Genomic DNA, 13,356 nt, shown 5'->3' with positions numbered 1-13,356 from the left:
GGCGCTGCAGGGTTTCAGTCCTTCATGGCGTAGTGTGTTACCAATTGTTTTCTTGGTGACTATGGTCCCAGCTGCCTTGAGATCATTAACAAGATCCTCCCGTGTAGTTCTGGGCTGATTCCTCACCGTTCTCATGATCATTGAAACTCCACGAGGTGAGATCTTGCATGGAGCCCCAGACCGAGGGAGACTGACAGTTATTTTGTGTTTCTTCCATTTGCGAATAATCGCACCAACTGTTGTCACCTTCTCACCAAGCTGCTTGGCGATGGTCTTGTAGCCCATTCCAGCCTTGTGTAGATCTACAATCTTGTCCCTGACATCCTTGGACAGCTCTTTGGTCTTGGCCATGGTGGAAAGTTTGGAATCTGATTGATTGATTGCTTCTGTGGACAGGTGTCTTTTATACAGGTAACGAGCTGAGATTAGGAGCAGTCCCTTTAAGAGAGTGCTCCTAATCTCAGCTCGTTACCTGTATAAAAGACACCTGGGAGCCAGAAATCTTGCTGATTGATAGGGGATCAAATACTTATTTCCCTCATTAGCATGCAAATCAATTTATAACTTTTTTGAAATGCGTTTTTCTGGATTTTGTTGTTGTTATTCTGTCTCTCACTGTTAAAATACACCTACCATTAAAATTATAGACTGATCATTTCTTTGTCAGTGGGCAAACGTACAAAATCAGCAGGGGATCAAATACTTTTTTCCCTCACTGTATAACCTGCAGTCCATTTCTATTGTTACCTTATGTATTTATTTATTATTATTATTATAATTTATTTATTTTTGAATACATGTGATATATATATATATTTATTAATGTATGTCTTCAGCAGTTTTGGATGAACAATTATATGAATCCTTTGAATTCTTCATTATAATGATGGCACTTTTGGGAGCAATTAGTTGGTGTCTGGCCTCATGTGGAAGAGGTGGAAAACAATTACAATTAAAATGAGATATATTCACTGACTATTATATAAACATGAAAAGAGAGGCAATATATTTTCTGTGTGTGTTTAAAAATAAAGTATGATTGTGTACATTTACCGTGGACTATTTGATCTGTTTCCATGGTTCATGTCATGCTGCAAAAATGTAAATATAATGTTCTTTGACATTTCTTTCTTTTGTAGCGCAACACTGTTCCAGTGACTCATAAATAAACATTTTGTGTGTTTGTTTAAAGACAGTCCTGCGATAACTTTGTGACAGATGCAGCTGTTCAGAGTCTTTAGATTTATAGTCCTGCCTTTGCTTCTACTAACAACAGACCCCTTCCTTATGCTCACAGCAGAGTGTCTTTTAAGTCACTTCCCGAGGAATTAATCTTTCACATAACTAATAATAATTAATAATGAAGCTCACCTGAATTGATTTGGTGTAAGACAAACATTATTATGTATGTTTTATTATTATTATGAAAGAGTAGATTGCATGCATTGTACTTGCTCATTATTATTATTAGTATTAGTATTATTATTATTATTAGTAGTAGTAGTAGTAGTAGTAGTAGTAGTAGTAGTAGTAGTAGTAGTAGTAGTTAATTTATGTATGTATGTATTTATTTATTTATTTATTTATTTATTTATTTATTTATTTGAGATCCTTTAATATATAGGTGGACATTCTCATTAAAGATGCAGTTATTTTGTATGTTTAATATATTTTGTTTCAGAAAACAATATGTAATACCATGTGTATTGAATGTGTTTATGGCTATGCCTATTAAGAATATTTAAATGTTAGTATTGCTATAGTTTCTTATGGAAGCAAAGAAGGGTTTTATCAGCTATATATATAAACATGTTAAGCAGTATGAGGATGTGTTTGTACTTACTCAGCTATTATGTCCCTTCATGGCTTTAAGGTTGGGTGTCCTATCCTACAGGTCTTTTCTTTGAACTTCACAGACTCTAGCACATTGTTTAGAAAGGAAGCAGAACTATACTCCTCCTTCATATAATGGCTAGATCCATTCACAGATTCACCACTTCAACCTCACTGTTCCCAGGTATAGGATGATGGCAATAACAGTCTGCACTGATCCATAGGATTACTGTGTTTCATCTCTGGTTTGCTGAGCTGTTTCTACTACCTTCTTTATATATATATATATATATATATATATATATATATATATATATATATATAATGAACACTTGACATGGGCTCTTCAATTATGTTTATGAACCACACCAATAAATATAGTGTTAAAATATAGTGTTCTTGTCTCAACAGCACTTTTCCTTAAAAAAAAAAATTTCCACAAAATATATAAATCTCTTTTTTACCCACTGACACAAGGCATTTGTAATGTAGTGTAGTAATGTAGTTTGTTTATTTTCTGACTATTGTAACCTTTTTAATTGCATTTAATGGATAAAATTAGGTCACCTGAAAATAAAAATACCCGATTTTCTTTAAATAATATGCCTAGTAAATATGACAGACTATTGGACTATTGAATGATATAAACTAAATTACATTATGTATTTCCTTCATTCTTCCAACGTTTTGACAGATAATCCCTGTCTGTTCCAGTTTGCCACAGTGTCACCAGTGTAGACATTCATGAATCACTCAAGGAGAAACTATTCTAGACAAGAGTATTTAATTGTATATATGTGCTTACCAGTGTAATTCATATATAGATGTGAAATGGGCACATCCTTGGTCTGTTTCTGCGTTAAGCCTTGACCCATAAGAAAATGTGTCTGTCAGCTGTGGAGCAGGTCTTGCTGCCGTCAGTGAATAGAATCTTGAAAATGCATGGAACTTCAAAAAGGAATCTGTGGATAAACAGGCTGAAACCGTATCAAGCTGCTAATAATAAAGATATGTAGCCTACTTTGTTTATCTAATTATAATACAATGTTGTGTTTGTATGAAACTCTAAGCCCATTTAAATTCAAATCCTCTTTTCCTTTGCATCTCATTGTTTTGTTCTCAGACAAATGATTAATTTCTCTCTATGGTTTGAAATAATCTAAGCATGAAGAAAAGGAGTTTCAATGGTATAAATCAAAAGGGGTCAATGCATATTGTAGATAATCTATGGATGTGCAGACTTTTTTGTAAAACATTGTTTTTATCCATTCCATTTATATCCTGTAGTACTGTTATCTTCCTTCCTGGACTGTTGTGTTTGTATTTCTTCATTGCATTTCAGGCACTAGTCTTGGCTGTTCAGAGGGATAATATGATCAATTATTTATTTAGAGTATGTTCAATGGTATGAACATATGTTTCCTGGCATGTTTGATCTTGGATTCATGCATCGAACTAATAGCCTACTAAATATAGATTAAGAAAAAGCATAAAATGAATGTCTGTACTTTGCACATAAGTATTTTTTTCCAAATAGTAATTTTTGTTCTTAGGTATCAATTAGAGCCATCAGATCGAGGCATCCCATGAAACTGATAAAACTGATCTAATTCATGATCTAAATTGGTCTCCCTTGATGATTTGAACACAGCACAAAAAAGAAAAGCACAAATTATTGAAGTTGGGGTCCCCTTCATAAATTGTGTCACAAATCTCCAGATTACAATATCTTAACCCAGCAAATTATATGGCTAAATGTTCTCACTGACTAAGTGCAGGCTTATCATTTATCTTTTTAGGGGAGTGATGACACCTTGTTATGGCCCACTTTATGCAACATTCGCAGTTAAACTGCCGCCTTTTTATTTTATGTCGATGTTCTTATAATGTTGAGAAGGAGCCTGATGGGGCTAAAAGTAACTAGACTTGGATGTGCCAGACAAGTTTAGATACACAAAACCTTGTCTGCAATGGATACTAGGCACCTTAGAGAGAAGACAGGAGAGATTTAGGTTTAGTGAAGCTTTAGTGACGTAAGTTGTGCAAGGGTATGAAACTCAAAAAAACATGCTAATGGATATGCATGACAATAGGATGATTTGACAACTGAAAATAAGTTTATATCATTTAAAATCAAGGCCTAAAATGCAAAAAACTGTGCCGTATATTTACAGTAGTAATCCTTAAGCAGGTATATCACACAATGTTAATTAAAAAGTCTTTAGTAGCTCATAATTCTGTAAATTAAGACCTCTCTATGTGGAGCCGAACAAATTAAGCCATAATACAAACTGGCCTTAGATTTTGTCTCACTGACTAATGAACATCACTCGACTGGACTTTAGTTGACTGTGCTAATGTGCAAATCTATCAGCTCCCTTGCCAGGCTGTCTTTATCACCAGATAGAGTGGAATAGTCTGATAGTGTCTCATTCCTCCCTGAGTCAGCGTCTCTTTTCCTGCATCTCACCCTAAATACAGTTTGTACAATTATTCAGGCATTACTTTTAATGTATGTATGTATGCTGAATTTGAATGTTTCTAATACATTTTTACTTTTACTATAAAGTGTATATGAATGTTGAGCATATGTGATGGTATATGAAACAATGACCTAGACCAAATCAAAACTGAGCATAACAAATTGCAAACGTGATCCCAGTCAGGGCTTTGTCTATTATCAGATGACTCTCTACCAAAAAGTACCAAGAAGTAAAGCCCATTGAACTCAGCAATGTCTGGTATTCTGAATCAAATATCTGAAGCTCTCTTGCCAGAAATAAAGTTGCCCTGTAATGTAATCCTCATTTCGGCTTTGTTCAAGGCTCGAGCAGCGGTAGTAGTGTCCCATTGTATCAGTTGCAGTTACAATAGTCTTACAAAGTGCGTAATGTGTAGCTTTGTAGGTTATCTGTGCGAGCAATCTATACTGAACAAAAATATGAATGCAATATGTAAAGTGTTGGTCCCATGTTTCATGTTAGTTGAAATAAAAGGTCCCAGAATATTTTCCAAAATTTCCATACAAATAGCTTATTTCTCAAATTTTGTTTACAAACCAGTTCGTTTGTGAGTCTCTTGTGCCAAGATAATCCATCCACTTGACAGGTGTGGCATATCAAGAAGCTGATTAAACAGCTTGATCATTACACAGGTGCATGAAAGGCCACTTTAAAATGTGCAGTTTTGTCACACAACACAATGCCACAGATGTCTCAAGTTTTGAGGGAGCGTACAATTGACATGCTGACTGCAGGAATATCCACTAGAGCTGTTGCCAGAGAATTGAATGTTCATTTCTCTACCATAAGCCGCCTCCAGTGTCGTTTTAGAGAATTTGCCACAAACCATCAGCAGGCGTTTCAGAGCAGGTCATCTGCTCATCGTCCTCACCAGGGTCTTGATTTAACTGCAGCTCTGGTGTTCATTCCTGCAGTCACAGCAAGAAAATTGCACACTCCCTTAAACCTTGAGACTTGAAATCCATAGATCAGGGCCAAATTAATTTATTTCAATTGACTGATTTGAAATTGTTGCATGTTGCATTTATATTTTTGTTCAGTCTAGTAGCAGAAGTTTAATCTCTATATTTTGATTATTTTAGATTTCCTAGATGCTTTCTATATGACTTACAACCCCTTTTCTCTGTTTGCTTTTAGGTCCTGATTATATCAAGCAGAGGTTTACTGAAGCTGTTGAGATTAAGGAAGTCCCAGAAGAAAAAATCAAGGAAAAACCGTCCCCGTCAGGCAGCCCCCATTTCTACAGGAAAGGAACGACTCCCCCTCACACTCCTCAGCATAGCCCCGGCCCCACTCCACCGCCATCGCCTCACGCTATGAAGCGAAAGCAGCAACCGCAGAACAACAGCAGCATCGCAGTGAAGCTGAGCAAGGAAGAGAAAGTCCCCTCAGCCAGCAACTTGGCAGCCAGCGGCAAGTCAGCATCTCGGACCTCGGTGAAACAGGAAGTGCCCCCCCCTAAGCCCATCAAGAAACCAGAGCCAGCACACAATCCCACCAGCTCTGGGAACGGACAGCTTCACTCCCAGTATCACGGGTATTATGTGAAAGCCGAGGTGCAGATCCCGCCCGAAGAGCCCGAGGACACTGACTACAACATCTCCAATTTGGCCCTCGCCAGGATGCCGCCCCCTCCAAAGCAGAGCCGAGTGGCCCTTGCAAAAGCCGTAAAGGGAAAGCCAGCTGCCAAAGAAAGTAAAACCGAGCCAAAAGTGAAGAGACACGAGTCTATAAAACCAAAGAGCCTAGCAGAAACCAAGAAAGCCAGCCTCCAAGAGGACACCAGCGAAGGCACAGAGAATGAATCGGTGAGTAGGGTGTTAAAGACAGCCCGGAGCGTGTGGGGGCAGGGAATAAGAAGTTTTCTGACAGAATCTCATATTATCATGCCATTGTTTTGTTGGGCTTTAGATGGTCAAAAACAGAGCACAGCATAAATACAGCCCAACTTATATAGACTTTGTCATTCCCCCCACAGTGTTTTGAACATTCCCATTGTGAGTTAGTACCTGCAATGTATCTGCTATCCTTGTCCTTCAAATTTGTATTTATCTTGATGAATTACACTATACACATTCACAATATTAGACAGCAGAAAAAAATATCTAATGAGTAATTGCAGAGGCTCACACATCAAGTGAAATCAAGGGGAAATTTGCCCAAGCATTGATATATCCAACAGGTTTACTTTGGCTTTGCTGTTGAAGATTCATTTACGACAATTTTTGCTAAAAGCAGTACCCTTCCTTTAACCATCAAAAGGTTGTGTGTTCGGCCTTCCCTGTACACGATAGATACCTTAAAAAATCCCCTTGTTTTAAGTATAAAGGCTTTAGCTTGACATGTGTTCATGATTCACACCTTCCTCTACCAGACAGGCCTGAGAGATGTGTAATAAGGGCTTATACACATTTTGCTTTAGTTTTTAATCATCGTTGAAAAGCTAATTCCCAAACTCAAAAAGCAGAAACGCATATATCTTGTTTTTAACTTAGATGTGTGTGTCTGTGGTTATTAAAGTTAGTTTGTAAAATACACAAATATTTAATCATATATAGGCCTTGCTCATCTTGTGCCATGCAAGAGGCTTGTTTTGAAGAGATTAAACAGCGAGAACTGACCTTATCCGCGTAAACAAGGACGTTATTATGCAAGAGCTACTTAAATGTATTTTGTATTCGTTAAAAAGGATGGCTACTTTATTTAAACTAAATCTCAGTTTCATAGTTAAATTTCATAGTTACCATCAGTTATGGTAATAATTTTATTTTATGATTAAAGACATTACAGACCAATGGTGAGGATTTTAATTTCTTTGTCATGGAGTATATTGTTTTATTTTAAGTACAGTTCACATTGATTCACACTTTTTTATTTGTCTGATCAAATATACATTTTTTATACGATAGAGGATATCTGTAGAAACAAACCAACTAAACTTTTGTTTGTCCCTTTTGGTGACTGAAAGTAATGCCTTACCTAAGTGCCGACTTCAGGATACAGATTTGACTTCACTTTGTATCATAAATGCCAAATTCAAGTTAATTAAAGGCCAATTATGAACAGTATCTGGGAAGAACAGCAATTTATAATGGGACAATACATATATCTGGCAATATAATTTTGACCATGCTATGCCTTATGCAGTATAACTTACACATTATGTGGAGAAGGTCAGCAATTTGTGATTGTGAGAGTCCTGGGATGCTTTTGCAGGGAGTGGTTTAGCAGAACCCATATATACAGAGTGGGGCTCATATCTAATGATTTACTAAGCCATAGCAGTGTTGGGATGCATTTGGTTTGGGATGCAATGTGGAATGGTGGACAGTCATCATTGGCAAAGGAACTGTAATGTGTCTGAGATATCAAGTGTCTTCAAGAAGGGCTTCTGTCTGTCTATCCCAATGGTCATCTGTCCAAAGTCCGCAACATTGTTATTCAAGATGGCCTCCCAACTCACACTACCTGTGTAACACAATGAGGGAAAGAGAGGAAGGGCATCAAGACATCTGGCCACTCACCCCATTGAACACATGTGAACTGTCCCTGTGAAAGTGTTCCAGTAAACTCATCAACAGGACTCCCTCACACAGGTTCTGTGCCAGGAATGGGCTGCAATGCAAGGATTACTGACCTTTTCAACACAATGCGTGTTTTTATGGTTCCAGAACAAACGGGTGCTTGCAGATGTTGGCTTGCATTCCAAACTTGGGCATCACCTTACCTTGGCTGTTGTTAATGTAACATTAAAAGCATTGCTTTAGCATCTACTTCAAACAGTTGATATTGCATCATCACAAACCAAAAAGGACACTGGTGACATAATGATAAAGTAAGCCTTCCATTAAATAAGCTGTCTATTACTATATCTATGAATAGGTCAGCTTCCTTTCCTCTGAGCACTTTATCAGTGGCGGGATATATGGGCCGGTCTGAGCTTATCAGGTCTGTTAGCGCATAAATGTGTTGAGTGTGTATTCTCATTGTAAGCTGCTGATTTATCTACTTTAAATGAATTACCTTCACAAAGTATGCTGAGTGTCCTATGACCTCTAACTCTCAGCTGAAAATACAAAATGAACTTCTTATGGTTTGAAATATATATATATATATATATATAGATGTTCAGATATATAAATAGTTTTTTATTTTGTACAAAGAACTGAATCAGGGGGTTCTCTAACATCGGCTGCAATATATATTAGCCTGATTAGATTGTGGTTATGGTTTTGATAACTGTTTATTTCGTCTTGTGTTACTCTGCAGGGTCCTAACTCAATTCTGGTTGCCCTTGTAATGCTGTTGAATATTGGTCTAGCAATTCTTTTCGTCCATTTCCTGACTTGATGGAACAGTAGCTCAGGTAAGCATTATCCTCCTGCTAAATGTGAGGGTATTGTTTTTTTCAAAGTGACTTTTTCAATCATTCTCTTCATGTTCATGTTTTAATTTTTGTCTGTTTTTGTAAAAAAATATATATATAAAAAAAAGGAAAAAGACAAAAGTAAAATGCCCTCATTTTAATATTAAGCTATGCCTGAATGTGATTCAACATAATTACTTAACCATCTAACTGTTTTGACCCTTCAGTGAAGTCATGAAAACTAGTGGCGTAGGCCCTAATTCTCTGCAGTTGTGTCAACGGCCTTTAAAAAAAAATGGCGCCAGTCAGACTCAGACACAGGCAAAGGAGGATTGGAATTAGAGTGAAACACAGGAGAAAGATGAGACATGGAACATTCAGTCAGGGGCTGCCGAGTTCCCTGGCGATGATTTGTGGCTCTTTTGGGTCCTATGAAAGCTGAAGCAAGCAGCCATGTTGGGAAAACAAAAAAAAATCTGCTGATCCAGCCTAACCACTCAAGTGCATGGCTACTCCATCTGTTCTGGCAGAGCAAGACTTAACTGGAAATGTACGGAGATGCACTTTTAGTTGACGGAAGCTAACAGCTGCCTTACTATTTTACCATCTGACGTTTTAGTGAGGAGATGTGCAAACGGCTGCCAGAGGAATTTGTTCAGAGGACGTTGCTGCTGTGGAAGCGATTTCCAGTGTTCACTCTTCACTCACTAGAAGAAATCATACATGTTTAGCAGCATCACTCACCAGTCTTATTCCATTACCTACTGCTGCTGCTTTTTCTAACATCTCCTAGATTGTTTTAGGAGATTCGGTTTTTACACGCTTGTGCATGGTACTGTTAGTTTTTTTTTAATTATTTTCTTTTTTGATTTATTTTTTCTCAGTTATGAGAATATAAACCTGTTTGGCATGAAACCAATAGATATTGCTCCATGAAGAGCTCCTGCCCTTTTCTTTGGTAACATAATAGTAATAACAATTAATAAAACTACTCAAATTTGTAATTAAAGTGCAATACCTTTTTTTTTTGTTAAAAAATAAGATACTTTGCAAAAAAAGGGTTTATAGGTGACTGATCATATTTGACTGTTGTAGAAATTATATTTGTTTCATCCATTTATCATACAACCTAGAAAGTGAAAAGCGTAAGTGAAATTGAGATGTGAGAAGCATAAAGGGATAGACTGTTTGGTTTGCTTGTTTGAGTTCATACACTTGTAGTAGCTAGGAACACTACGTGACTGAATTTAAAAGCCTAATAAAATTGTGTTATTTATTTATTTTGAAAAATAAACCTAATAAATGATGTCATGATATTGTAACATAAACATAGACTATTGTGCATGGGGTTTTGTTGACGAATGACTATCATTTCTGCTTCCACTGTTGCACCTTTAATCTATGTAAGGCTGGTAAGCAGGTAGTTAATTAATGTACATCCTGATACTGAGATACCACCAGTTTAGTAACTGTGCTCGTTTGCATGTTTGTGTGATTGGAAATCCAACAACTTCTATTCAATTAACGTCCTGAAACTTGGTGTTGAATACATTCAGGTAGAGCCTCTAGATCTGTTGGAATGAATGTCAGGACAGATGCCTTTAAAGTCTTTAACAGTTCTACTGTTTACCTCAGAAAACAGAAGCCTCAAACGGGATGAAGTGTTTGTCTTAATTCTGTTGTGTGGAAAGTCTGACTACTGTAATCATTAGAAGCTATTTTTTTTAAATGTGCCATTTCATTGTAACTGTTGTATTCTTTGTTGCCAGTGCAGCATGGTGATTTCATTTTACTTTCTAAAAGACTGTATGTGGTGTGATCACTTCAAGAAAAAAAAACGTTATATATACATATATACGTGTGTATATATATATATATATATATATATATATATATATATATATACACACATATATTTACATATATACATATATAATGTATTATGGTTTCAAGTATTGGTCAAAGAAAACGAATTGGAAGAAAATGTTTTACCTTTATTGCAATGAACTTTTACTATTTTTTAGTGCAAGTGATTTGTAAACACTTTAATAATTTGCATGGTTTATTAACAGGATGTTATTACAAATGCACTAAAGCATTGCAAAAACAAGAGTCTGGATCTATCTGTAGGGCAAGTCAGGTGTGTGTAATCTGAAATCCAGGGATTTCAGAACAGTAACACAATGGTGTTTTTTGCAGAGGTATGTTCAGAATCCTATGTGTGACCTGTGTGGAATGAAGAAGAAAGCAGAAACAGCAAATGAAAAAGTGGCAACTTAAATGTTTTTAAAAAATAACTGCTTCAGATGTAGACATCAGCCAAACTCTTAAATTGTAATAACTGCAAATGTAACAGAGTTTGCTATTTTTGTGGATATGTCAAAATATTTAACCCTTTTCCTTACAGAGCTATGTATATGGCATTTTTTGTTTTGATTTTTTTCCTAACATAAAAACAAAACAAAAACAGAAGACCTGTAATGGCTAAGGGTTAAAAAAAAGACAATATTTGGAATGTTTTTAAAAAGTAAACTAAGCATGTTGGTATCATTTATATATAGATTATATACTATTTGTAAGCATTTTTACAGAGCACAATCCAGAATCTGTTGGTATTTTTCTAAAATGTGCACAGCTGTATTTTGACATTAAAAAATAACTGTTTGTAATTGGTTAATGTAATATACACTACATTTTGGACAGCAGCTAGCTGCCGATAAACTTCTTTAAAAAATATTACTATTTAAATAAAAAAATAGCAACAACAACAACAACATTAAAAGGATTTTCTGCTGTTAACAAACTCAGCTGTATGAGTTTTGATATTTCAAGCCCCTTAAACCCCAAGGATTCTTTTCTGTAAAGTTTTTGGAGCTGTTATTTCCACAAATAATAATAAAAAAGTTGTAACCTGAGCTGTGTTTTTTGTTTTTACATGCCTCTGTTTTTAAGTCTCTTGTTTGTGTCATCCGTTTGTTTGTTTGATTTTTGATGATCTCCTAATTAGCTGCTTTCACACAGAGAATACACATCTGAAGGCTTTGAATACAACATCCCTCTGACCCCCATTTTGGAAGATATGAGCATTTATCTGTACTCCATTGCATCAGCCTTGTCACGTGTCCGACAAAACACTATTGGTAGGGTAGGCTAAGTACATGTACTAACACCTGCACACTGGCACATACAGTATACAATAGAATTCACCATAATTGATCTAAAGAAAATATCAAATGCTACCCTACACTGAATTTTAAAATGTGAGGCAAATATTTTAGTGATCACTCTTGGTAGGAACAATCCTCCATCCAAAACACTTCCAGAGCAGCATGAAATTACTCAGTGCCCCATCCCCACCCCCAATACAGAATTTGATTTAAAGGATTAAGGTAGGATATTAAAGCAATAGGCAGTGACAGAAAGAGATTAAATAAGATCATGTGCATTTTTATTTAAAAAGCTGTACAGTATGTTACTGGAGATGGTTTTATTTATCATTATATACCTCAAGCAATAGCACATACTTGGAAATGTAAGTGTTGCATGAATCAAACATAGTTCGGTAGAAAGATTAACTTGATCAGACATGGATTTTTGTATTATATTTTAGTCTCATGTTTTTTCACTTTCCCTGCTGGAAACATTCCTCCCAACTGGGAGGCTCAGTGCAATTATATATTTAATTTAAATAATAATGAGTCATTTATCAGAATATTTTATCCAAAGCAGCTAACAGAAACTGGCGGTGAACTATACATCCACAAATGCTGTTGCGGAGCCACTTGCCACAGGATCATGGTGTTATATCCCATCTGAAGGCAGAAGCACAAGAAGGTCAAGTATCTAGCTCAGGGTAATACACACCCTGTGGTAAAGCTGAGGATTTAACCAGAAACCCCCGGGTAAACAAGTTATTTCCCTTACAACACACTGCACTCACCTCTGTGCTGATCTGTCTTATATAGGTCAGCATAGTCTGAGGTCTCTCTCATGTGTGGTCAAGAATGAAATACAAATGTAGCTGCTGGGTGAATATTAAAAAAACTGCACTTGTCAATCTACCAATGATCTCCTTACGAACTGCATATCATTCAGTCTGTGCTAATAATTCATGGGTTATTCCATCCAAACATAGCTGTAAATGAATAATATTAATATTAATATTTATTTCAGTTATTTGGTAGTGAGGTCAGGTTATTAAATGTTTCAACAGAATTCTCCTTAAATCACTACAGTTAATCTGTGTTTTGTGATAAAGGGCCATCTTTTGTTGGTCGGTATACAGGACCTCATCATTCAATGTATCCTTGTTGGCAGCGCAGTGCTGTCCATAATGTCCCGATACACATTGGTGGTGAGTGTATCTTTTACAAAACCAACAGCCCTAGTCTAAACCAGACACAGACACATAATTACACGCCCACCTCCCCACAGAACAGTTGGTAAAATGCTCTGAAGAACAAAGCAACACATATTCAAATGTTAGTTCGTGAGCAGCTGTCTTGCCATGAAATTCTTGGACACATTCATAAGAGTCATTATATCATGCCACATTACATGTCGTATTACACTGTAGTTTATGAACCTAGAGGTTAAAAAATCTAATAATATTTACCAGGAACATAAGACACAGTA

At 36.2% G+C, this 13,356-nt stretch overlaps 1 protein-coding gene across 2 annotated transcripts in view; it reads left to right on the top strand.

The window, feature by feature from the left end:
* Positions 1–11,636, top strand: part of LOC136767369 (junctophilin-1) — a 52,383-nt gene extending 40,747 nt beyond the window's left edge. Inside the window, exons 4-6 of one of the 2 annotated variants that reach the window (XM_066721142.1) lie at positions 5,493–6,163; positions 8,625–8,721; positions 10,921–11,636. In XM_066721142.1, coding sequence (XP_066577239.1) covers positions 5,493–6,163; positions 8,625–8,705 — 752 coding nt within the window. In that variant the 3' untranslated portion in view covers positions 8,706–8,721; positions 10,921–11,636. Of the gene's footprint in view, positions 1–5,492; positions 6,164–8,624; positions 8,722–8,948 lie in introns of both variants that reach the window. The other variant, XM_066721139.1, reaches the window with a different exon arrangement.
* The last annotated feature ends 1,720 nt before the right edge of the window (positions 11,637–13,356 follow it).

The sequence above is a fragment of the Amia ocellicauda genome, chromosome 2 (assembly GCF_036373705.1).
Source record: "Amia ocellicauda isolate fAmiCal2 chromosome 2, fAmiCal2.hap1, whole genome shotgun sequence".
Taxonomy (NCBI): domain Eukaryota; kingdom Metazoa; phylum Chordata; class Actinopteri; order Amiiformes; family Amiidae; genus Amia; species Amia ocellicauda.
The sequence above is the reverse complement of the archived record's forward strand: the minus strand, read 5'-3'. Positions and strand labels throughout refer to the sequence as shown.